This window comes from Peromyscus californicus, unplaced genomic scaffold (genome assembly GCF_007827085.1).
Source record: "Peromyscus californicus insignis strain IS unplaced genomic scaffold, ASM782708v3 Scaffold_1__1_contigs__length_55948999, whole genome shotgun sequence".
Classification (NCBI taxonomy): Eukaryota; Metazoa; Chordata; class Mammalia; order Rodentia; family Cricetidae; genus Peromyscus; species Peromyscus californicus.
Window position 1 is genome coordinate 48602355 of NW_026294492.1, and position 27657 is coordinate 48630011.

Genomic DNA, 27657 nt, shown 5'->3' on the forward strand with positions numbered 1-27657 from the left:
TTTATGTATGCAAATATTTTGCCTGCATACATGTATGTGCACTACATGAGTGCATTGCCCATGGAAGCCTTTGGAATTGGATTAACAGACAGCTGTGAGCCATTTTGGAGCAGTAAATCCAAACTAGATCCTCTGGAACAGTAGTCAATGCTCTTAACAGCTGTGCCAACTCTACAACGCAACTCCTACATGTTTAAACATTCATAGGGTGTGTTATTTACCTGTGGCTTTTATAAAATATCCTGACACAGCAAATTAAGGAAGAGTTTATTTTAGCTCATGGTTCAAAAGTAGAATCCATCCAGACAGGGAGGTTACAGTGGTAGGAGCTTGAAGCATCTGGTCCAGTGGCATCCACGGTCAAGAATCAGAAAACAATGAATGCTCATTCTTAGCCATCTTTCACCTTTTCATGCAATCTAGACCCCAGTCCATAGAATGGTGCTACAAGCATTTAAAGTAACTCGTCCCATGGCAATTAACTTAAGATAATCTCTCCCAGACATTCCCAGAGTGATTCCTGATCTTGCCAAGCTGAGAATATTAGTCATCAAAACTCTATTCCTTGCAAACCTGACATGGCTATCACTGCTGAGCAATAACTTTCCTCTCTTGTCCCCATAAGCTGATGGCCATTTCAGAATGCAGTGTGTTAGGTACAACACCAAAAGTCCCTAGTCTTCAACAGTTCCAATGCTGTTTTAATATCCAAAGTCCAAGTTTCATCTGAAACAATCTTTTATTTGTGAGGTCCCTTAATACCCAAAAGGAAGTTACATGGTACCAATACGTAAAAGCAAAGCGTAAACATTCCTATTCCTGAAAAGAAAAATGAGGGCTGAAACCCAGCAGAGAAAACAGTAAATCTTGCTGCTCCATGTCCAGCATCTGAGACTTGTAATATAGTCATCTGGAATCCAAAGTACTTGAGACCTTCCATCTCTGCTGCCTGTGGCTTTCTTTAAGGCTGGCCCCACCCCTTGCCTGTAGCTTTCTTTGGTGGATGCCCCCATGGTCCTGGTATCACTTATATACTGGAGTCTCCATGGCAACTTAGAGTTCACCTTCATAGGTTCATGCAGTGGCCAATCAGAGCCTCCGTGTAGAAACTCCAGTCCTGATCTAGAATGCCTAGCCACAACTGCCATCTGAAACTCTGGAGCAAGTCTATCTGACCCCTTCAATATTCCACCTTTCATGCTTAGGAAACTAGTATTACATACACAAAACTTCCAAGAGCTGTTGCTCATTAGACATGTAAGGTGCCCTCTTGGATCACAGTTATGTCACCTAGAGTGTGTTGACCCTACAGAAACACTTCTTCGGGGGGGGGGGGGGGGGGGGGGGGAGTTGTCTTCAAAGAGTAGGGAACCCCTGCAGCTGCATTCTCAGTCCTGGCTTTTTACTTTCAAATAAGTCTGCATTGTCACGAGCTGAAACCTTTGGTAGGTGCAGCAGGGCATTCACACACATTCCCTATTGCCCTGGGGCAAAGCAGGTTCTTTTAAGAAAGCCTCTTTTTTTCATACATGCCTTGCCTACAGATGTTGCTTTGCTGTGGCTTTCTTAATCCATGAGATGCTGCAAGTTTTGATCGCTTTTGCACTTATCAACTGCTCAAAGCAAGTTTTTTTCACTGTGAACTTTACAAGTGCTGTTACCAGAAGCCGTGTCAGTCAAAATACACTCCCACTGGGAAATTTTCTTCACCTGATAGATCGGCACATTTTCTTTAAGTTCACCATTACTCGAGTTCTCAGAACACAGGGAGAATGAAGCCAGATTCTTGGCAAAGAATCACACCAATGGTCTCCAGCCCACTTCCTGACAGTTCTTATTCCCCTCTGAAGCCTTATGAGCCAGGCCTCCACAGCCTGTACTTCCCTCTGCCTCCTGATCTTATAAACTTCCACCAGAATGGCCTATTTAGCTCTGTAGCATAGCATTTAAAGGTTATATTAGCCCAAAGTCCCAAAATCTTCTACATTCCTCATGAAAACCATTTCCAATGGCCCATGAACCATATAGCCGAATTTATCAGAGCAACCTCACTTCTCGGAACCCATTTCCTAGAATAGTTACTTTTTGCTGTGGCTCACAGTTTGAAGGTACAAGCCCTTATGGCAGAGGAGTCACTGTGGCAGGAGCTTAAGGCAGCTAGTTGGGTAGTAGCCAGATAGGAAGCAGAAAACAACAAATGGTCATGCTTAATCAACCTTTCTCCTTTTCATGTAGTCCAGAACCCCAGTCTACAGAATGGTGCTACCCCTTTCCATAAAGTACATAACGTCAGGTCACCATATTTACGGTGGGTCTTCCTGCTTCAATTAACCACATCAAGATAATCAGACATACCCAGAGGCTAACTTAAACTAGATAATCTTTCACAGGCATGCCTAGAGGCCTGTCTCCCAGATGATTCCAGATCTCGTCAAGTTGACAATCGATATTAAACATCACATAGGGTTTCTCATCTGTATGACTTCTTTGATGTTCTGTGAGCTCTGACTTAGAACAGAATGTTTCCCTACACTCTTTACATTCATAAGGTTTTCCACGTGTATGGGTTCTCCGATGTTGATTGAGGTTTGACTTACAATAGAAAGTTTTGCTACAATCTTTACATTCATAGGGCTTTTCACCTGTATGTGTTCTCTGATGTCGAGTGAGATCTGACTTTTGGAAGAAAGTTTTCCTACATTCTTCACATTCATATGGCTTCTCACCTGAATGAATTTTTTGATGTTTAACAAGGCTTGACTTGCAATAGAAAGCTTTACTACAGTCTTTACATGCAAAAGGTTTTTCACCTGTATGAGTTCTTTGATGTTGATTGAGGTTTGACTTACAATAAAAAGCTTTGTTACAGTCTTTACATTCATACGGTTTCTCTCCTGTGTGAGTTCTTTGATGTTGATTGAGGTTTGACTTACAGTAGAAATTTTTCCTACACTCTTTACATTCATAGTATCTCTCCACTGTATGAGTCCTCTGATGATTAATGAGTTCTGACCTACAGTAGAAGGATTTCCAACATTCATTACATTCATAGGGCTTCTCTCTAGTATGAGTTCTTCTCTGATGCTCAGTGAGGTTTGACTTAGAATTGAAACTTTTCTTACATTCATTGCATTCATAGGGCTTCTCACCAGTATGAATCCTATGATGTTGATTGAGGCTTGACTTGGAGCAGAAAGTTTTCCTACATTCTTTACATTCATAGGGATTATCATCTGTATGAGTTTTCTGATGATTAGCGAGGTCTGACTTATAGTAGAATGTTTTAGAGCATTCATTACATTCAAAAGGCTTTTCCCCACTATGAGTTGTTTGATGTCGAGTAAGATCTGACCTACAGTAGAAAGTTTTAGTACATTCTGTACATTCATAGGGCTTCTCTCTACTATGAGTTCTACTCTGATGTCGAATAAGGTATGACTTACAGTAGAAAGTTTTACTACATTCTACACATTCGTAGGGTTTCTCTCTACTATGAGTTCTTCTATGATGTCGAGTTACGTCTGACTTACAGTAGAAAGTTTTCCCACATTCTATACACTCATTGGGCTTCTCTCTGCTATGTGTTCTTCTCTGATGTCGAATAAGGTTTGCCTTCCGGTGGAAAGACTTCCTGCATTCTTCACACTCATAACGTCTCTCACCTGCATGAAATGTCTCCTGTACACTGACTTGGGGCTTCCAGGGGAAAATTTCCCAGCATTGCGGAGACTCATAGAGTTTCTCACCTATATGAAATCTTTGATGTTGAGTGAGGGTGGACTGATAATAGAAGAATTTTCTACATTCCTCCCATCCAAAGGGGTTCTCATGAGACTGAGATGTCTGATTCATGGTGTGCTGTGAATTCTGATCAAATGTTTCCATACATTCGTTATATATATACGGTTTTGCCCCTTGATGCATTTTCTCTTGAATCTGTAGTTCTGCCTTGAGACAGAAAAATCTGTTACATTCTTATAAACCATGAGACTATTCACCAATATCTGTTTCCCAATATTTCTGAGGTCTGATTTCTTAATGAAAAAATTTCTCACAATCATTACATTTGGAGTGCTGCTCTTTGTGTATTTCATATTCTTTACTGAGTTTAGTCTTGCTACCAAATATTATCCAATACACATTACTCAAAACTTTTCTTTCTTACCTAAGAAATGTCTTGGGCAGGAAATGTGACATTATCCAAAGGGCAATATTCACCAAACTTTAATTACAGGTCTCCCACATATGAGATTTCTTATGTATCAAAAAAATTATCATTTAATAGAAGAGTTTCAATGGCTCCAAATAGTATGTATATACTGCAAAGTTTGGTTCTAACAGCAGAGACTAAGAAGCTCCATGAGTCTCAGTTATATTAAAATTATCAGGTCCTTTTCCAGCCTCCATCTTATCAGGCTCATTGTGGAGAATTAGTATAGTATGCTATGGATTAAGTTCCTGAGTAAGTAGAGCACTATTGAATATTTATACTTTAAGTGTGGTTTAGCATATACAAAAAATTGTACCTACTTCAACCATCTGTTCATATGACGTAATGCCGTTGGTGACTTCAACTTGCCACAAGTGTGTCTCTTGATTTCCCAGGCCACTTAAATTACGCACATCTAAAATGACATTAAACAAACAAAGTCTATGAATCATACAAAGAATTTTTAGGCAATTCAAATAGTGTCTCTGTATCTTTAAGGCATAAGTTTTAAAATATTCACTTATGATATATATATATATATATATATATATATATATATATATATATATGTTAATGAGTTAATGCAACAACTGCAAGACTAGGCATTACAACCTAGTGCCAGGGAAATCCCCAGGAATCCACAAGGATGAGACCAGCTCAGACTCTTAGCAATATTGGAGAGGGTACCTGAACTTACCTTCCCCTATAATCAGATTAGTGACTACCCTAATTGTCATCATAGAGCCTACATTCAGTAACTGATGGAAGAAGATACAGTGATCCACAAGCAAGCACTGGGCTGAGATCCTAGTCTCCAGTTGAAGAGAGGGAGGAGGGATTGCAGGAGCAAGTGAGGTAAAGACCATGATGGGGAAAATCATGGAGACAGCTGACCCAAGCTGGTGGGAGCACATGGACTCTGGCCTATCAGCTGGGGAGCCTGCATGGAACCAAACTAGGCCCTCTGAATGTGGGTGACAGTTATGTGGTTAGATCTGCTTGGGGAGCCCCTGGCAGTAGGACCAGGACTTATCCAAGTGCATGAAATGGCTTTTTGGCACACATTATTCCCTAGGGTAGGATACCTTGCTCAGCCTTGACACAGGGGAGGGGCTTGGTCCTGCCTCAACTTAGTATGCCAGACTTTGTTGACTCCCCAAGGGAGGCCTTACCATCTCTGAGGAGTGGATAGGGGATGGGATGGAGAGGTTGGGGGGGGAGGCAGGAGAGAGAACTGGGATTGGTATGTATAATGAAAAAAAAAACTTTTTAAATTTAAAAAAGAAGAAGAATAGGAATTCCAGGGCTTAGTCAGTTTTCTTTGAGGCTTTGCTGTGCTTGGTCCAAACAAGTAAGGTAAAGTATCCGGCTACTTCTCAGCTGTAGATTTCCATACATCAGTTTGACCTGACATTTGTCCTTTCCATTTCTCTAGTCTATTATCTGGGCTTGTAGTGCTAGTCTACACTGAACCTCTCTTGTATGTGAACGAATGGTTATCTGTATCAGCTCTTTAAGGGTGTAAGCATAGTTGAATAAGCAAGAATAAAGGTTAAGGAAAGGATTTCTATGCACATGTAATTAATCTACTTTGTCCCGAGACACAACTAATTATTTACTTATGCAAATTTTCTATCTGAAAAAACAAGAAAGCAGCTTTCTTCAAATTCTTCATTTAGTCTATCTTAAGTTTTGTACATCTTTTTCATTTGCTGGATTTACATGGGCTTCTTAAAACAATAATACTTTTTTGCTTACATCAACTTCTTGTCAACTATTTTAAAATAGGTATTTTTTTCCTAGAGAGAAAACACTAGCAATATAGTAAAAATACGTTAAAAAAAGAAAGTAAACAAATCATCAGAGAAACATTTTAGCTGTGTTCTCTATTACTAGGCTACTTAGGATCAAGTTAAGTTTAACTTTTTTTTTTTAATTCTCAGCTCACTCTTGGTGCTATGTTCTGGCTGAGAGCTGGGATGGTCACTGTTTTGTGAGCAACCAGGCTGCATCCAGTTAAACCTCACTGTTTACACAAAAGGAGCCACTTCTGACATCAACAAGCTCTACTTTATGGACAAAACTATAAAACTAGATCTGCTAGACCTAAGTTCAGGGTTCTTGGTCTGATTGCGCGCTAGTCAGGCATACACAGCTGGGAGAAGGGTCTGGAGCCACACAATCTACTGATAATGGCCTCACTTTCCTACTCTTTGAAGTAAACTACAACAAAGGACTGGGGCTCACTTCTCACATACTTTGTGACTCCCAAATCTTGCCCGTCAAAGGTTCCCTGTGGCTTAAGTTACTCAGTGGTTTGGCATCTGAACCAGCAGTTTCCACAACTGCCTCACGCAGCCATCTGTCATGGTGTCAGTGTGGCCCCAGTCTCCCTGCTTTGTGACTGCTCCTCATTTTCAGGTCCAAGACTAGAAGGCACTCCAAGATAAATGCAATCGACTTCTTCTCCAAGCCTAAGCTGCGAGGCAGAGTCAGTGTGAGATACACCAGAGCGGTGTATTTGATACATTACAGAAAAGAGGTGTGTACTGTGTTCAAAAATGCTAGTCTGTTGGACACAGAGCTCTTCATACTTACCTACAGTTGGCCTTACTTTACAGTTCCGGCTTTGGGAGCTTGGGGTATGAACTGTTTCCTGCTTCCTTTCTGCTTTGCCTATCTGCTTTTCTCCTTTATAACTGTCCTGACACATTTTTCTTGATCCCCAGCACATTTCCCTCTCTCCACCTTGAATACAGTCTCTCCTTTGTTGTTGATATTCTCCCCATTCCCATAACACCACGAAGAAAACTTCTAATCTGCCATCGTATCCTGAAAACTCAGATGTTCCTGTCTCATTCTCTTAGAAGTGCCACAGGAAAATGCACTAGTAACTACATTAAAACTGTTTAATCCCCAGTACTATAACCCTGGTCAAAAAGCCCATGGCAGGGTAGGGCAAACTGCTACCTTGGGAAGAAGCTGCTGGTGTTATTGGGCTGAATGGCCACACTGTTAAACTGCCTTCTAAATATTTCTGTTTACACCCACAGAGCTGGGCTGTTCTCAGCTTTGGCCAGAGTTGGCTCTTCTTTTCTCAGTGGATAGCAGCCAGCAGAGAGGAGGAGGATATCTGATCGCGGGACTGAGAACAAGAGTCTGAGTGCTCAGGCCCAAACAGGACATCCTTATCAACCCCAGCACCACCAAGGCTCAAAGAAAATCTTATAACAGAAGCAGAAAGAACCTAAGAGCCAAAGGATGGGGAAGAGTGCTCGGATGCTGTCTTCTGAACACGGCATGGCCATCCCCCTCATGAACTCACAGCAGCTGTGTTTACTTGTATGGGACAAGCACAAGGCCAGAAAGCCAGGGAAAATCCAGGCTTACATGAGACAGATGATCTGCAGGCCCCACTCTTTACTGAGAAGCTGCTGACAGTGGATAGCTGTTGAGGACAAGGCATCATTCTGTTTGGAGGATATGGTTCTGGTAGCTTTCCCATGCTCCGGTGGACAGCCCCACACCCATGCTTGTTATACGCAGCACTAACTGGACTTAGTGGATTATAAAAACAAAAAAAGAAAAGGAAAAAAGAAAATAGGATATGAAGTTGGTGGGGCAAGGACTGCTGTGGGACAATAAGGAGACCTGAAGGAGAAAATGGAGTAGATCATATTTCATTGAATACATATAGGAAGTTCTTGAGAATACAGAGAAATTTAAAAACAAGCTATGTTCGGGCTGCTGACTTTCAAATTTATATTCTAATCATGATCACCATCAAATGTTTAATTTATATTAAATAATTTATCATCTACCAATTTTTGAAAACTGTCATCTCTCCAGCAAGAGAAGTAGGTAGAATAATTGGTAGGTAGATCTCAACCTCTCCCTCAAATCCCAAATCTAAATCCCCAGGCTCACCCCCAGCTCTGCAGCAGACTACCAGCTGCTGCCACCTTGCACCCTACTCCCATCTCCAGAGAATCATACTTCTCCTCCTAATCTTCCTCCCCCAGCTCCAGCAGGCACTCCCTGGGAACCCACAGGTCATGGACCAGGAAAGCAAGCAGGCTAAATGCAGATCTTCATTTCTCCCTCCATTTCTCCAAGTCCGATGCCCCAGGTTCATCCCCAGCTCTGTAGCAAACCTTCTGCTGTGGCCTCTTCTCAGTCTCTACCCCAATTCCCAGAGAACCAAGGAGACACTAGTGGGATACCCTGTTTTCCTCCCTCCTGTGGACCCCTCAGCCCCTCCCAAACCCATCTCCATTCCTAAGTGTTAGCTGTCAATGCCGAGAAATACATTTTACCAAAAACCCAGAGTGGCCACAACTATCAGAATCCCAGCAAATTTCCTATCAGGCAACACACTCTCCTATGACCCAGAAAAGGCAATAGAAACCAAGGAACAATATACCCACCCAACAAAGACAGGACTAGTTATCAGCATCTAGAATCTTCCCAATACCAGAAGCCTAGATGACAGGGCAAACATACAATCAATAACAAACAGGACTATATTTTTCCATTATAGCCCAGCAACCCTACTCAGGCAGGCCCTGAGTATTCCAAAATAGCTGAAGAACAAGAAGAAGACATTAAAATATAACAGAGGTCTTTAAAAAGTATCTTTACAAACCATTAAAAAAAATCTATAGAAAAAAAACCAAAAAAGTGGAAGGAGATAAATAAAACAATTCAAAACTTGAAAGTGGAAATAGAATCAATAAAGAAAATCAAAACTGAGAGAAATCTGGAAATTAAAATTTTGGTTCTTGAACAGGAACCTTAGAGTCAAGCCTCACCAACAGAATACAATAGATGGAAGAGAGAATCTCAGGCATTGAAAACACAACAGAAGAATGGATACCATGGTCAAAGAAAATGTTAAATCTAAACAAGCTTTTGGCACAAAAATCCGGGAAATTTGGGACACTATAAAAAGACCAAACCTAAGAATAATAGGAATAGAGGAAGGAGAAGAAACACAAGTCAAAGGCCCAGAAAATATTTTCAACAAAATCATACAAGATATTTCCCTAACTAAAGGAAAGAGATGCTGATCAAAATACAAGAAGCATACAGAACATCAAAGAAACTAGACCAGAAAAGACATCCCCATGGCACATAATAATCAAAACAATAAATGTACAGAACAAAGAAAGAATATTAAAAGCTGCAAGGGGAAAAAAAAGAGTAACATATAAAGGAAGAACTATTAGAAATACACCTGACTTCTCCATGGATATTCTAAAAGCCATAAGGGCTTAGACAGATGTGCTGAAAACTCTAACAGACCACAGATGCCAACCCAGACTACTATACCCAGCAAACTTTTCAATCACCATACATGGAGAAAATTAGACATTCCATGATAAAACCAAATTTAAGCAGTATCTACAAACCCAGTAATATAAAAGGTTCTAGTAGGAAAATTCCAACCTGAAGAAATAAACTACACACAAGAAAACACAGGGAATAGTCTCAGACCAGTGGAGTCAAAAGAAGGGACATGGACATACACACACACACCACCACCACCACCACCATTACCACCACCACCAACAACAACTATAACAATGTAACAGAAATCTACAATCACTGCTCATTGATAACATCAGAGGCCTCAATTCTCCAACAAAAATATGAAAACTAACATATTATATTTGAAAACAGGATCAATCTGTCTGCTGCATCTAAGAAACACACCTTAACATCAAGGATAGACATCACCTCAGGGTAAAAGCATTAGAAAAAGATATTCCAAGCAAATGGATCTAAGAAGCAATTTGGTATAGCCATTTTAATGTCTGACAAAATAAACTTCACACCAAAACTAAGAAGAAATAGGAAAGGATATTACACACGCATCAAAGGAAAAATCCACTAGAAAGACAATGTTGGAATTCTTAACAACTACATACCAAATACAAGGGCACCAAAGTTCATAAAAGAAATACTACTATAGCTTGAATTACATACTGAAAGACACATTGATATTGGAGGCAGATCATCCAAACAAAAACTAAATGGAGCAATGCTGGAGCTAACTGACATGATAAACCAAATGTACCTAACAGATATTTACAGAACATTTCAGTCAAACACAAAAGAATACACCTTATTCTTAGGCCTCATGGAACTTTCGACAAAATTGACCAAATACTTGGACACAAAGCAAGTCCCAACAGATAACAGAAAATTGAAATAGCCTCCTGCATCCTATCTGACCACTATGGATTCTAGCTGGATATCAACAACAGCTACAGAAACAACAGAAAGTTTTCAAACTCATGAAAACTGAACAACTCATTACTAATAAAAAATGGGTCAAGATAGAAATCAACGATTTTCTAGAACTGAATGAAAATGAAAACACAATTTACCAAAACTTATGGAACACAATGAAGGTGATTCTAAAAGGCAAGTTCATAGCACTAAGTGCCTACATAAAAAAAAAAATTGAAAAGATCTTATACTAGTAATTTATCAGCACACCTGAAAGCTCTAGAACAAAGAGAGAGGACAAAAAAAAAGTCACCCAAAGGAGTAGATGGCAAGAAATAATAAAACTAAAGGCTGAAATCAATAAAATAGAAACAAAAAGAAAGAAAACAATACAAAGAATGAATGAAACAGTTACTTCTTTGGTAAAAATCATAGAGACATAACAACAGACACTGAGGAAATCCAGAGAATCATAAGGACATACCTTAAAAAATATTACTCTACCACATTTTTTAAAAATCAAAAAGAAATCCATAATTTTTTGATATATACCACTTCCCAAAGTTAAATGAAGATCAGATAAGCAATTTAAACAGACCTATAACCCCCAGTGAAATCAAACCCGTTAAGTTTGCCAACCAAAAAGAAGCCCAGGGCCAGAGAGTTTTAGCACAGAATTCTACCAGCATTTCAAAGACTTAATGTCAATAGTCCTCAAATTGTTCCACAAAATGCAAACAAAAGGAACATTGTCCCTCTCCTGCACTTTTATAAGAAAAAACAAAGCCACAGATACCCTGCAACCCAAACCACATAAAGTCCCCCAAAAGAAAGATAATTACAAAGCAATTTCCCTTAGGAACATAGATGGGAAATTCCCAATAAAATATTTGCAACTGAATCTAAAAACACATCAAAAAGTTTATCCACACTCATCAAGGAGGCTTCATCCCAGAGATACAGGGATGGTTCAACAATCAATAAATGGAATCCACCATATAAATAAACTGAAAGAAAAACAAAGCATATGATTATCTCATTAGAGGCAGAAAAGGCCTTTGACAAATCCAAAATCCATTCATGATTAAGATCTGGAGATATCAGGGATACAAAGGACATACCTTAATACAATAAAGGCAGTTTACAGCAACTTTTATCCAACATTAACTTGAATAAAAAGAAACTCAAAGCAATTCTACTAACATCAGGAACAAGATAAGGTTGCCCACACTCTACATACCTATTCAATATAGTACTTGAAGTCTTAGCTAGAGCAATAAGACAACTGAAGGAGATTAGGGAAAAAGAAATGTGAATGGAAAAGTCAAAGTATCTTTACTTGCAGATGATATGATAGTACACACAAGTGACCTTAAATATTGCCCCAGAAGAGTCCAATAGCAGACGAACTCTTTCTGCAAAGTAGTTGGATACAAAATTAACTCACAAAACTCAGTAGCCCCCTATATATAAATGACAAACAAACTGAGAAAGAAATCAGGGAAACAACACCTTTCACCACAGCCTCAAATAATATAAACCACCTTGCAATAACTCGAATCAAACAAGTGAAAACTTATATAACAAAAACCTCAAGACACTGAACAAAGAAACTGAAGAAGATAATTAGAAGACAGGAAGATTTCCCATGCTCACGGATAGGTAGGATTAGTGTAGTAAAAATGGCCATCCTACTAAAAGAAATCTACAGATTCAATGCAGCCCCCCTCAAAAGTCCAAAATTCTTCACAGATCTTAAAAGGACAATTTTCAGCTTCATATGGAAACACAAAAAACCCACAATTGCTAAAACAATCCTGAATAATAAAAGAACTGCACGAGGTATCCCCATTACCAATTTCAAGTTGCACTATAGAGATATAGTTATAAAAACTGCATTTTATTGGTACATAAACAGAAATGTTGATCAATGGAATCAAATTGAAAACCTAGAAAGAAATCTACATACCTATTGACACTTGATTTTTGATAAAAAGGCCAGAAATACACACTGGAAGAGAGAAAATGTTAAATTTCATACCAGAAACAGACTGCTGAGGTATCATTTGAAGACCTAGAGAGAAATCCATACACCTATGGATACCTGATTTTTGATACATAGGCCAGAAATACATACTGGAAGAAAGTGTTAAGTTTCAAGCCAGAAACAGACTGCAGAGGTCTCAATTTTCAACATATTCAACCTGTCAAATATGTCAAAGCATGGCCTCCAGGTTCTCCTTGCATCTCTCAGTCCTACCTGTTCCTGGGTATGGCTGGCATATTCTACCGTCTACCCTGAACTCTCCAGCCCACAGGCTGGGCTGCCCTTGCCCCAGAGACTCTTCTCTATATAAAGCAGACATTTTGGTTGCCCCCCCTTTGTGCCTCTGGCCTCCTGGCTGCTGCACCCTGTTCCCCCTTCTCTCTCTCCTTTCTTTCCCCTCCCCTTCACTCCATGTGGCCCAGCTCAGCCTGGTCATGTTCACTCTGGCCTCTCCCAGATATCCCTGCCTCTGGCTACACTCTCCTTTTTATCTCAAATAAACTCTTTTCCACCGTACCTAGGAGCAGTCATGTCCTTTCCTCTCTTTTTTATTTCTTTTTGTTCAAAAGCATCTTCAGCGAATGGTGTTGGTCAAACTGGATGAACGCATGTAGAAGAATGCAAACACATCCATATTATCACACTGTGGGTCAAAGACTTCAACATAAAACCAGACACATGCAACCCGATAGAAGAGAAAGTGGTAAACAGCCTTGAACTTGTCGGCATGGGAAAAGACTTTCTGAACATAACACCTTTAGCCCAGGCACTAAGATCAACAATTAATGGGACCTTGTGAAACTGCAAAGCTTCATTGTCATTTGGACAAAGTGGCAGCCTACAGAATGGGAAAAGATTTTCAGCAACTACATATCTTATAGAGAGCTAATAGTCAAAATATATAAAGAACTCAAAAAACAAGATATCAAGAAAACAAATAATCGAATTAAAAGTGGGGGTACAGATCTAAACAAAGAACTCTCGATAGAGGAGACTAAAATGGCTGGGAAACAAATAACCGTTCATTATCCTTAGTCCTTAGGGAAATGCAAATCAAAATGACTTTGAGATTTCATCTCATACCTGTCAGAATGGCTAAGATCAATAATACAAGTGACAGCTCATGCTGGCAAGGATGTAGAGCAAGGGGAATTCTCCTCCATTGCTGGTGCGAGTGCAAACTTGTACAGCCACGATGGAAATCAGTGTGGTGGCTGACAGGAAGATGGGAATTGGTCTACCATAAGAATCAGCTATACCACTCTTGGACATATACTCAAAAGACCCTTCATCCTACCACACAGATACCTGTTCAACCATGTTCATTGCTGTTCTATTCATAATAACTAAAATTGCAAACAATCAAGATGTCCCCCAACAGAAGAATGAATGAAGAAAATGTACATTTACACAATGGAGTATTAATCAGCTGTTAAAAAAAGAAACCATGAAATTTGCAGGCAAATGGATGGAACTAGAAAAAAAAATTATCCTGAGTGAGGTAACCCAGACCCAGAAAGATACATGGTTTATGTTTGCTTCTATGTGGATATTAGCTGTTATGTCAATGACCATCAAGCTGCAATCTGTGGAACCAGATGTTAGGAACAGAGAAAGGGACGAGGGAACACAGATTTCATTAGGAAAGAGAAACAGAATTGATAGTTATGAATGGATGGAAGGGGCTGGAATGAAATATCAAGTGGTATTGGGGAGGTGTGAAGGGGACAAGGGATGGAATACAGGAAGAATCATGTAAAATTAATGGCCATACAGTAGAAGCTTCTAAAATATACGCATATATGGAGGTGATCTAACTGAAATTGCCAAATAATCAGAGAAATGGTGTGACAAAATGAAGCTTCAAGTACCAGGATTGGGTCATATCTAATTGGGTTGCTGGCCTGTGGGAGCCCACAACTGACTCAGTTTCCCAGTTTGAATCTGAAGTCTATTCTGAGTCAACAGAGTTCAAGCTTGTTTGCTCCAAGGCTGTGAGAAAGTTCTGATTAGCCCACAGAGCCTCCTTGAAGGGCTGTAAGAAAGTCCTGATTAGCCCACAAGAAGGAACACACAATCTAACTAGATGCAGCCTGCTGATGCCAGCCAGAGGTACACTGAGATAGAAAATGAAGCTGCCTGCTCCTTGATGCAAGGCAGGATAGATAGCGGTTGAATGCCTGTGCTGTGCATTGTTCTACCTCTGTCCTTCAAAACTGTATATAAGCTGGCTATGAAATAAACTCAGGGCTGTCTCGCAATGACCTAACCCTAACCCCAACCCCAACCCCCAACCCCAACCCTAACCCTAACCCTGACCCTAACCCTGACTCTTTTCTGTCTTCTTCATTGTCTCTTCAATCCGCACGCCTCTACCCAATGACCCAGCTGACTGTTGGCAGGCCCGACACTGGCCAAAGGGGTCCCATGGAAATCCCCAAACAACTATAGGATGCTCTCCCTAAACTGAGAGCAAGGCCCCATTGCTGAAGACAACACCTACATAACTAATAGAACACCTTTACCCCTATGTTTTAGCATATTTGGTACAGAAAGATATTCCATACACCATACTACCAAAAGAGAAAAGTAAACTCCAAGCCAGTCACAAATTCTTTGATTTAAAATAGTATCTTTGCCTGGAAGATATGCTAGGGCAATGGTGGCACAAAGCTCTTGGAAGTAACCAACCAACACAGGATCTGACTTAAGTCTGACTCCACAAGATGGAACCCATACCAGACACTGCTTGGGTGACCAAGAACCAAGGACTAGATAGTCCTGAGACCTACAGGAAGACCAAATATTACTCTTCTTTTTAAAAACAGAAAGAAAAAAAAAGAAAAAAAAGGCAATAAAATGATTCCTACTGACTACTGACATTCTGCTATACTCAACCATCTCCAGAGAAGCTTCTTCCTGCAGCAGATGGGAGCAAATAAAGAGACCCACTGCAAGAATTACACATTATGCAGAGAATGAGAAATCTTGAACAGCTCTAAATGGGATTACTCCATATGCAGAGAATGAGAGACCTTGAACAGCTCTAAATGGGATGTCTCCATCAAATCCCTCTCCTCAAAATTCAGGGAAACCCAAGGAAAGGTAGGTGGAAAGAGTGTTAAGAGCCAGAGGGGAGAGAGGACACCAAAAGAACCAGGCCCTCTAAACCACCATGATCAAAGCTCATATGTACTCAGAGACTAAGGTGGTATGCACAGGACCTGCATGAATCAGAACCAGGTCTGTATATATATTATGGATTCCACTTCAATGTTTTTATGGGATTGAGTGTGTGAACAAATGATTCTCTGATTCTTATGCCTTTTCTTGGGGACTTTTCCTTCTGCTTCTTTGTCTTATCCAACTCCAATGTGTTAGTTTTTGCTTTATCTTACATTATTTTAATTTTCCCTTAGAAGTCTGTTTTCTAACGAGAGACAAAAAGGGAGTAGATATGGATGGGAAGGGAGGTGGCCAGAAACTGGGAGGAGTAGAGGAAGGGGAAACTGTAATCAGGATACATTATGTGACAAAAAAAAAAAAATCTATTTTCAATAAAAGAAAAAAAAAAGAAAACTGTCATCTCAAAGTTCAAATGAAAGCAACGAATAATTCCTTAAAATTTAGGTCACTTTAGTATCTTCTCAAGATTAGAAAGAAAACAAACGAACAAAAACATGTTTTGTTCCTTTCTACCAGGTTAAACGTTCTTTGTAGTTCTTATCTGACCACAGTACATATACCTGTCCTTCAGTTTTTTCTCACTGAATGTAAGTCCTTTAAAGAAAATATTATCTATCAGGGAGAACTGTCTACAAAGTAATCAAAGAGAAAATAGTAAAACAGTGTCTCAACAAAACCTAAACAACCAACAAACAAAAACCACTATGATTTAAAAAATGAAAGAGAAACAAATAAGCAGTTAGGTAAAGTAGCTAACCAACAAAAATGTCTTAAAAGACCTATATATGTACTAGAAAAAAATCTAAGAAAACACACCTCAACATAGAAAAAAGGGGGGGGGGCGGTGATGGATAAAACCCTATCTATGAAAATAAAGAAACTCTGGCTTCTTTTCTATTTGTATCCCCTTGATTTATTTCAGTTGTCATATTGTTCTAGCTAAGACTTCTACACTGAACAGTTATAGAGAGACAGGACAGCCTTTCTTGTTCCTGATTTAGGGGAAACATTTTGAGTTTCTCTCCATTTAGACTGATGCTGGCTATAGGCTTGCTGTAAATTTTCTTTATTATCCCTAGTCTCTCCAGGACTTTCATCATGAAGGGATGTTTTGCATTTTGTCAAAGGCCCTTTTTACATCTGATGAGATGATCATGGGTCCTTTAGTCTGTTTATGTGGATTACATTTATTGATTTACAAATGTTGACCCAGCCCTGCATCTCTGGGGTCAAACAGACTTGACTGTGCTGGATAATCATTTTGATATGTTCTTGAGTTTGGCTTGCAAAGTATTTTACTGAGAATATTTGCATCTATCTTCACAAGGGACATATTAGTTTATGATTTTCTTTTTTTTTTTTTTTTTTTGGTTTTTCAAGACAGGGTTTCTCTGTGTAGCTTTGGAGCCTGTCCTGGAATTCACTGTGTAAACCAGGCTGGCCTCTGCCTTCCGAGTGCTGGAATTGAAGGCGTGCACCACCACCGCCTGGCTTAATTTTTCTTTTTTGTTGGGTCCTTTGGTATCAATTTAATAGTGGCTTTGTGAGAGAAATTTGGAAATGTTCAGTGAGTTTCTATTTTGCTGAATAACTTGGAGTGTTGATGTCAGTTCTTCTTTGAATCAATCCTTTGGGCAGCCATGAGGAACTTTTTTGGACATTGCATAAAGTGTCTGTGAGATTCATGAGCTCCTTAGGCTAGGTTTGGTGAAAGTGGATGCAAAGAGATCAATCAACACAACCAGTATCTGCTGAGCTCTCCTCCTGCCGCCCTCCCTAGGACAGCATCTTCCAACTGACCTGGGAGGCTCCAGAGTGAGGCTTGGGAGGCACTCCATGGCTCAAATCCATGCTGCAACTTGATGTTCAACCCTGGTCTGGTCACACAGTACCCTGTAAATGGGAAATGAGGTAGTTTATCCAGATGTGCCAAGTCAGGACCAACGATGAGAGACAGCAGGTCCACGTCAGGAACTCTGCTTAAGATGTGTGGTTCTGAAACTCACATTCTTTACTGAGTGGAATATTACCCTCAAATCACATTAAGCTGCATGATAGCCTAAAATAATGACTATTCTTAAACATAAGTAAACAGAACAGAAAAATAAAAGATAACACAATGAAATTGAAAAAACCACACATATTTATGACAATTGAATAAAATGAGATCATAAAAACAACAATAACAGAAAACAAAGAAACAAACACCAAGAAAACTTGTAGGAGAAGTAACTCAACTAATGAAGTAACTAAAATGCAAAAAGACTTCATAGAAAATGGACCAGGCTGAGAAAAAAAGAAGAAAAAGCTATGCACAAAGATGGGCTATTTTCAAATAACCTAGGCACATTAAAAACCTGGGGTGAATGGTAGAGGAAACATGCCTGATATACATATATACATCCAAGCAAATACTCATTCAAATGAAATAAATACAATCATATGTTTTTTAAAAGTTGGGAAAAAAGAAATAAAAAGTGCTTTGATTCATAAGCACTACCTCTAAGAAACCAAATATATGAACTCACAGAGACTGTGACAGCATGCACACAATTGGTCCAAAATCAAAACAGACAACATCCCACTGTGGATGGGGGGGGGGGGTCATAAAGTCCCACCCCTAGCTGAGTGAGTGGTGACTGGCAATGAATGCCTTCTGGGGAAGGGGCAGTCTGTCTTTGGAGATGAGACCATCGAAAGACTGCCTATGGACCAGGACATGGTACCACACACAGGCGTCCACTGGCAGCACTAAGCGGACTCAGGAACTCACAGTAGCTGGGATTACTTACACAGGACCTGCACAAGATAAAGGGAACTAAAGTTCCATCATGAAGAGAGAGGAACTCATTAAATCCCCACTCCTAGCTGAGGAGTTTTGACAGCTGAAGCCTGCTGGGGGAGGAAAGGCAGTGTTCTTCAGTGAAGTAGCCCCTGACTGGGTGTCCATTTTCCAGTAGGTGGCCCTACACCCATTCACATAAGTATGGCACTGACTGGATTCGGTGGGCTATGAAGAGCACATTAAGTTGGGAGGAGGATATGGAAGGTCTGGGAGGAGCTGAATGTTAATAGGATTAAAATACATTGCATACAGGTATGAAATTCTCAAAAAATAGATTAGAAACACACACACACAACACCCAAGTTCTTGGCTGTCATTTTATACACCAGTGTTACAATGATTTTTAAACTAGACATGGACACAGCAAACCATACAAACAATATTTCTAATGAACATAGGTTTAAAAATTCTCAATAAAAAACAGAAAGGTATAAGGGCACATAAAATGATTACAGTGATCATGTGTGAATCATCCCAGCGATGAAATACTCACTTATACAGAAACTGTGAAGCTTGTAGAATATGCAAGGACATTTGGGACAATGCAAACAGAGTATTTTTAAATACATCAAAAACACAGTCAACACAAACAAAAGAACAACAAGTGGAATTTCATTAAATTGAAAACTGACTATAAAGAAAAGCAGGCAATCAACAGGATGAAGACTCAACCTCAAGAATGAGAAAATACTGGCAAACTATTTATCAAACAAGAGATTCAGAATATGTAAAAACCCAAAACACCTAAGCAGCAGAGAAGCAAGTGATCTGATGACGAAATCTGTGTAAATGATCTAAATGAGACACTTCAACATGTAAAACGAAGAGTTCATAGATCAACGAACAAATGTATACTACCCTAGTCCTGAGGAAAATGCGTATCAAACCCACAAGGAAGAGCATCCCTGCACCACAGTTACAAAGGTTCTTATGTAAGACACAAAATAACAAATGCTCAAAAGTCTCATAACCTAACATGAAATACGATGCTGCTCAAAAAAGCCACGTGCAGAGCTAGCACATCACATCATGATCTCACTGCTGGCCAAATGGAGGTAAAGAAAATGAAATCAGTCTTATGCAAGAAAGTTGTACACCTGTTTACTGCAGCAGCTGCTTAAAAGTCAAGATATATCATCAATGTAGATGTCGATCAACAGAGGCGTAGACAAAGGAAAGATGGCACATATCAACACTTGAATATTCATCCATTAAAACAATGACATGGGCAGGAGTGAAGGGCATTATGTTAAGAGTAGCATTAGCTATATCCTCTGTGTTTGAAATGTGCATCACCATCTCAAAAACAAAACAGCTTTAGTCACGGCAATGAAAGAAAGAAAAATATATCACAGATATCTAAGTCCATGGTAACGGTAATGTGGCTTTTACATTCTCTAAAAAGGCTGATATGAGCCCCTCAAATGAGATTTTTTTAAATATTTGTATTAATTTGTATTAATTTTTTGAGGATTTTAATATATATATATATATATATATATATATATAGTCCATATTCATTGCAGTTCCTCCCCTTAAGTCCTCTACATCCACCCGCTCACTGCTAACTTCATCTCCATCCCTCCCCTCCCCCTTAAAAACCCACTGACTGTAATGTGTGCTGCCTATATACCCACGGGTGTTCATGGGGCCATCTACTACAGCATGGTCAACCTATCAGGAGCCACACCCCTAATGAAAACTGACATTACCTCCTCAACATCCATCAACTGTCAACAGTTTCTTAGCAAGGAGTGGCGTCTCAGATTCGCCCCACAAACCTGTGTTAGAATGCTGACTTGCTGTGAGATGGTCTGTATGTCAAGTGTGTTGCTGATTGGTCAATAAATAAAACACTGATTGACCAGTGGCCAGGCAGGAAGTATAGACAGGACAAGGAGGAGAATAAAGCTGGGAAGTGGAAGGCTGAGTCAGAGACACTGCCAGCCGCCAAGATGACAAACAGCATGTGAAGATGCCGGTAAGCCACGAGCCACATGGCAAGGTATAGATTTATAGAAATGGATTAATTTAAGCTGTAAGAACAGTTAGCAAGAAGCCTGCCACAGCCATACAGTTTGTAACCAATATAAGTCTCTGTGTTTACTTGGTCGGATCTGAGTGGCTGTGGGACTGGCAGGTGAAAGACATTTGTCCTGACTGTGGGCCAGGCAGGAAAACTCTAGCTACACTGACTGACTTACCTTGTGAAGATTTTGTGTAGGTAATCATAGCCACTGTGAGTTTACCAGTGTAACAGTCAACTGAGGTTTCACTGACAGACTCCCTCTGCCCAACTTCATGTGACATAAAGAGGTAAGAACTAACTAGGGCTGAGATTTGGAGGTGATACAACTGTCTCAAAGCTATTTTTGTATTCTAAGTAATATTAAAAAGCTCATTTATTTACCAAATGGGATGAATGGGATCTTTCTGTGGGCTAGTGAGGTACAGCACATTTGGTATAAATGTTTGGGAAGGATTAGGAGGTCAGGCCTTGTTGGAAGAGGTGTGTCACTGGAGGCCAACTTTGAGGTTACAAATGCCTGGTGCCATTCCCAGTGTGCCTCTCTGTCACCTACTTGGCATTTGAGAAAGGAGTTCTTAGCTGTTCCTGCTGTCATGCCTTTGCTCCCCCATCATGTACTCTAACCCTCTGAAATCATAAATTCAAACACTTTCTTTTAGAAGTTGCTTTTGGTCATGGTGTTTTATCATAGCAATAGAAACTCTAACTAAGACAAGGCAAATACATATTTCTTTTCAACTCCCTAGGAACGTACTAAGACATGAAAAAAAAAAAAACCTATCAGAAAAAACAACAATATAAAATGGTGCATGTTGTCATTACATCTGCTAGGTAAACTTGACCTCAAATAAGAGACTAAATCTCTACAAAATATACTTTAGCAACAAAACAGGGAGATGGGTTTAAGTGGAGAAACCTCTTCAGACTCTGTTTGATCCATAAGGTCAACCACATTCAAGACTGGATCTGGGTAAAATTTGGCAAAACTAGCTCACCATGACAGGTATTTGATGACCTTTTCTCTTACCGGTACACACTGACTAACCTGGAAGGTTCCAGACTGAGGTATCTGCTACCCTCCATAGCCCAAATTCATGTTCCAACGTGAGGATCAACTCAGGCTTGACCATGCAGCAGCCTGTAAATGAGAAATAATGTTCAGTTTCTGCCAATATGTAGTCAGGTTCCCTGAGGAGACACCCTTCGATGAGAGGAATTGTGCTCCAGCGGGTAAATCAGAAACTTTTGTCAAAAAGTGTTTACACTCACCCCCTTCACAGACTAGACTACTACCCTTATGTGGCATTGGTCTACATGATACATAACCCCAAACAACATGAATACGCAAGTAAACAGAAGAGAATAAGAAAGCAAACACAACAAAACTGGAAAGCCGATGGATGACACTTAAGAATAAGTTGAAAAAAGAGCAAGAAGTCATTAAAAAAGAAACAGCTAGAAATAAAATTAGGAGGAGAACACAGGGGCTGGGAAGATGGTGCAGTGGAGAGGGGTAAGCTCTATGGTTCCCAGGGCAGAGAAATTAGCTGAGCAGGAGCATTCGTCACTCCAGTGGGTGTCCTTATCAGGTAGACAATGTGACCAGCTGCCTCAGGCTCCTACGTCATGACCTCCTTGCCATAATGGACTATACCCTGGAATTGTAAGTCCAAATAATTACTCCCTTCCTTAAGCTGTTTGGCCAGGGTATTTTATGACAACAACAACAAAAATAACAATATACGCGGGCTTGAAGAACAAACTCAGGTCTGTACACTTGCATGAAAGGAAGTTTCTGGACAACCCATTTCCCCAGCCATGTTCTTTAACTCCACTAAACTTATTTCTTTGCAAAGCTGGAAGTTATAGGGCATTTCTTTGGTCCCTGATTTCCCCTGTATCCGGAGTGAACAGATCTTCTGCATCTCCCTAGGAAAGTGTAATACATAAGTGAGCTATGTCAGAAAAAGAAAAATGCTGTGTGTTCTAGTTACACATGAAGGCTAAAGGTAATGTCAAAGAAATGATGGGGAAATAAAAAGTGGTTATTACAGTGTGGAAAAGGCATGGGAGTCTGGAGGAGGGGGTGTATAATATTTACTGAGGTAGATGTGGGAAGGACTGAGTAACTTATGGTTCTATAATATGAAAGTAAATATATGGTGGGCAAAAAACAAATTGAGTATTTCAAAATATCTGAGAGCTTTAATTTTTCCCATTACAAAGAAGTGGTATATGCCTGAGTGGTGACTTACCATCATCTGATCATTACATTTTGTGTAAGTTGTACTGTAAAGCCACACTGTCCTCCAGAAATGTGTGCCATTATCATGCATCAGTTACCCATGCACAGAAAACAACTGCTACGAGGATTCCAGGGAGTTACACTCACCCAAGGACACCAGGCTGCTGTAGTTCTCCAGCATCACATCCCTGTAGAGCAGCTTCTGAGCAATGTCCAGGTCCTGCCACTCCTGCCAGGTGAAGTACACAGCTATGTCCTCAAAGGACACCAACTCCTGGAATGACAACACTTCTTTTCAGACCAAACCCCTCTGACTTGGGAACAAGAACTGGGTTTATTTTTCTCTGTGTAGGAGTGACTTGACAGTGTCTTAAATAAGCTGCAGCTTGATATGTATTCCTTATCACGGTAGAAAGCAAAGTCAAAACAAATATCATCCTTGTGAGTTAATGTGGAATCACAAAAATACGAGTCAAAAGTTTTCCAAAGAATTATAATAGAAACAATCTACAGTGTATCAATAATGCATTATGGAAGGAAACCACAGACTCCCTCTTGTATTTTTGACCAAAAGATAGCCCAAATTTTAACTCTTCATTTCTTTCCCTGTGTTGTCCTTCTGTCCCTAACAAAGGGTTTCACTGTGTATTTACTGACCAGCACAGAAAACATGGTATGGGAAAGGAAAGAGGGTTTCTTAATAGAAAAGTTTAAGAGTTTTACAAGGAAGACATTGCTTTACTGTTCCCGGCTGACCAGAATAGCAAACATAATCACAAACAGATGTTATCAAACCATATCCACATGTTACTTCCAATATTTTGGGTGAATATTTGTTGTATAAGGTTACTTTCAACCTCTTGGGTGTCTTTAGCAAATGATTGCCACAAGAAACACATATTACTCTGGGTCAGGGGCATGGAAGAGTTCATAATTTAAGATTAAAACTATGCTCTCAGCCGGGCGGTGGTGGCGCATGCCTTTAATCCCAGCACTCGGGAGGCAGAGCCAGGCAGATCTCTGTGAGTTCGAGGCCAGCCTGGTCTACAGAGCGAGATCCAGGAAAGGCACAAAACTACACAGAGAAACCCTGTCTCGAAAAACAAACAAACAAAAAAACCAAAAAACTATGCTCTCAATTTAGGTGGTAAAAGCTGACTGAATAGGAAATCCAAGGCATAGGAAGATTGTTTTCTTAAAGGCACATTAAACTCAGGCTCAGTGACAATACAGCAGGACAGCAGGTTAAGTACATGTCTTAAATTTTCTCAAGTATACTATTAATTTGGCTGCCAAATCGAATGTATCACGAATCTTAAAATGTCTTATTAATAAAAATCCCAGAGCCAGGGATTCAACCTTATTGGGGTGAAAGCTGAAAGATCAGAGTGTAGCTAGAGTTTTCCTGCCTGGCCCACGGTCAGGACAAATCTCTCTCACCCGCCAGGCCCGCAGCCGCTCAGACCCAACCAAGTAAACACAGAGACTTATATTGCTGACAAACTGTATGGCCATGTAGGCTACTTGCTAACTGTTCTTATATCTTAAATCAACCCATTTCTATTAATCTATAAGTTGCCATGTGGCTCGTGGCTTACCGGCATCTTCACATGCTGTTTGTCATCATGGCGGCTGACAGCGTCTCTCCCCTCAGCCTTCCACTTCCCAGAATTCTCTTCTCTCCTTGTCCCACCTATACTTCCTGCCTGGCTACTGGCCAATCAGTGCCTGGCTACTGGCCAATCAGTGTTTTATTTATTAACCAATCAGAGCAACACATTTAACATACAGAACATCCCACAGCATCAGAGAAAAAGAACAAGCTAGCCATCTTCTTACCTCAACAAAATCCCCAGCCTAAAGAAAGCGAGTTCCTGTTTCCTCACGCCTTGTGTACCTTTCTGTGTCCTGCCAAATTTCTTCCTGGGATTAAAGGTGTGTGATGTAAGTGACATCAATTTACAGGGAACCTTAACTGAGAAATTCACAAGTTGACACAGATAACCACTGTGAAGCCCTAAGGGCATCTTACTCTCTCTAAAAGCACGGACTTCAATCCCAAGCAAAGACATGAGATCTCAAGTGCTGGGATTAAAGGCGTGTGCCACCATGCCTGGTTCTGTTCCCAGTGTGGCCTTGGACTCACAGCGATCCAGACAGATCTCTGCCTCCTGAGTGACAGAGAGGATTAAAGGTGTGTGCCACCACTGGCTCTGTCCTCTGATCCCCAGATAAGTTTATTAGGGTACATAATGTATCACCACAGTCCAACAAATGTCCAGTCTCTTTGCAGTCAAGAGATACCTCAGAAAAATGAGTCAGTACACAAACAATACATATGTATACAATGTTTGTGTCAATAGCGCGAGAAAAGCGTACATAAACTCAACCATATAAAGGTAACATGAAATCTGTAAAGAATAACCAAATCAGTGAAAAGGCAGTGGGGCTGGTGGTGCAGGTCTAGATGGAGCAACAGCATGGGTCCAATTCCCAGAAACCACAGAATCACCCTATTCCTTATAAAGCTACTGAATGTAAGTGTCAGAAAATAATGGGCAACAGCAATACCCAATGACTTGAAGTTACTTCAAAATCAAATATATGGCCGGGCGGTGGTGGCGCACGCCTTTAATCCCAGCACTCGGGAGGCAGAGCCAGGCGGATCTCTGTGAGTTCGAGGCCAGCCTGGTCTCCAAAGCGAGTTCCAGGAAAGGCGCAAAGATACACAGAGAAACCCTGTCTCGAAAAACCAAAAAAAAAAAAAAAAAATCAAATATATAATGCATCCAGGTGTTTCTGGCCTCACTCGCTCGTGCTACATCTGGCCCCTTCACTGCCACCTTCTGGTCACATATGCCATCACATCATGCCATTCCAACAGAAACACCTTGGGTCTGATTTGAGACTACAATGTTAGAAACTGTAGTACTTTTACTATAGTTTTCTGCTCTTATAGAAGCCTGATGGCTTAATTGTTAAAACAAAGACTTTTACTTCTTTTCTATCATCATTCCTCAACACGTAAGTGGAGAGGCCAGTTTGTAGGAACCAGTTTTTCCCATCCACCATGTGAGGCCCAGGGATGGAACTCACACTGTCAGGCTTGATAGCATGTGCCTTTACCCATCGAGCCATCTCCCCAGCCAAAAAATTCTTAGAGTGTAAACTCAAGTCTCTTCTTCCCCCTGGAAAAAAACTCCAAATGTGTTTTAAAGACTTTGTAAGACTTCTTGCCTGGTTAGAACTTATGATTCTGGAGAGCTGAAAAACTGCAAGTGCAGAGTCTGAATTCTTTGTTATAGTTAGTTCCCTAAACGGCCATTTAGTATTCTTCTTTTCTGTGTGGCCTAACATCAACTATCAGCTTAAAACTTGGGAATGTACCCACAGAGCAGACCACTAGCTTCCACCAAGCCAAAAGCCAAGACTGTCATCAGACAGTATCTCCGATCTGTAGCAGTTTCCACTGTTTGGCTGTAACCCTACCTAACCTGGTGTGCCCCTAGTGTCTTTGGTAAATCCCTTGATTTATGACTTTCTTTTGTTCTGCACTATAAAAGCTCATGTAACCACATCCACGTTGGAACATGTCATTTAGGGCAACTTAAATACATGCTTCTGAACATGGTGACTCATATTTGTCCCAGAATAAACTCTCTCCTAATCCTGGTGAGGTGAGAGCTGTGTATTCTACAGACTAGAGAAATGAGTAACAAACAATTTACCTTAGTTTTTAAATTTTACTTAACTCTCAAAATTTGCTTAAGTACCTTACTTTGATGTAAGTGACATCAATGTACAGGGAACCTTAACTGAGAAATTCACAAGATGACACAGACAACCACTGTGAAGCCCTAAGGGCATCTTACTCTCTCTAAAAGCACGGACTTCAATCTATCCTCGATAATAAATTAATTTTGTGTCTTCTCGACTCAAAGCTTCAGCTGAGTGGGAAGTCCCCGAACGGGGTTCTCCTTTGCTCACTAGCCACCAGGCTGGGCTGGGACCCCCTGTGGATGAGGGACTGCAGACTCCAGGACTTGTCTCCTCTCTTGAAGTAACCTAACTCCCAAGGCAGAGAAGAGTTCTCTACACTGCCCTCCAGGTCCTCATGAGCAATCTGCAGACTACAGCGCACGCACACGCACACGCACACGCACACACACACACACACACACACACACACACACACACCCCTCGCGAGCAATCTGCAGACTACAGCGCACTCACACACAAGCAATCTGCAGACTACAGCACACACATGCACGGCCCTCGCGAGCAATCTGCAGACTACAGTGCACCCACGCACGCACACTCACACACAAGCAATCTGCAGACTACAGCACACGCGCGCGCGCGCACACACACACACACACGCGCAGGAGGGGCGGGCCGAGGGGGGTGGGGACCGCAGCGGAGGGGGGTGGGGACCGCAGCGGAGGATGCAGACAGCTTCACTGCCGCGGGACGCCCGCACTCACCATGGCGGGCTGTGACATCCCACGTCCTCTGAGGGCCTCCCCGCAGCGACTGTCACGGGAGACAGAGGCCGCAGCACTGTCTCCAGACCTCCCGATCGCTTACAGAACGAGGCTACAGATCCAAGATGGCCGGGGACAGACAAAGGCCACAGCGGAGCGGCGAAGGCCTGCCCGCCGCGATCAGGCTCCATATTTGATTGGTCAGTTCTCAGCCTGTTGTATCCGATTGGACAGGACTTCGGGCTTAGCAATGAGCGACAGTAGACAGCACCAATTACTGAGTGAGTCAAGCAAGAAGAAAAAAATAAATAAAAAGCAAATTCTTGCCTACAGGTGTTGCCAGGCCGGGCTCCTCCTCCCCTCCCCCAGCCCGTAAG

General features: G+C 40.8%; 1 protein-coding gene across 2 annotated transcripts; it reads right to left on the reverse strand.

Annotated features, from left to right (window-relative positions):
- Nucleotides 1-250: 250 nt before the first annotated feature.
- LOC128115746 (zinc finger protein 883-like) lies at nucleotides 251-27444 on the reverse strand. Of its 2 annotated transcripts, XM_052746779.1 has the most exons (6): nucleotides 27281-27444; nucleotides 22944-23070; nucleotides 21597-21689; nucleotides 17478-17570; nucleotides 4531-4625; nucleotides 251-3948 (listed from the first exon to the last, which is right to left on the reverse strand). In XM_052746779.1, the coding sequence occupies exons 1-6, from the start codon at nucleotides 27296-27298 to the stop codon at nucleotides 2368-2370; spliced, it is 2007 nt and encodes a 668-aa protein (XP_052602739.1). In that variant the 5' UTR covers nucleotides 27299-27444; the 3' UTR covers nucleotides 251-2367. The 2 variants fall into 2 exon arrangements, with proteins under 2 accessions (XP_052602739.1, XP_052602740.1); XM_052746780.1 differs by lacking the exons at nucleotides 17478-17570; nucleotides 21597-21689; nucleotides 22944-23070; nucleotides 27281-27444 and adding an exon at nucleotides 7601-12838.
- Nucleotides 27445-27657: the final 213 nt, after the last annotated feature.

Bases quoted from the DNA above. Each gene is read 5' to 3' on its own strand.
- LOC128115746 (XM_052746779.1), bottom strand. The intron at 21,690-22,943 runs GTGAGTGTAACT...TCTCATTTACAG, and splicing joins CAGCAGCCTGGTGTCCTTGG to GCTGCTGCATGGTCAAGCCT. The intron at 4,626-17,477 runs GTCAGTTGGAAG...ATGTCATTTTAG, and splicing joins CTCACTCTGGAGCCTCCCAG to ATGTGCGTAATTTAAGTGGC.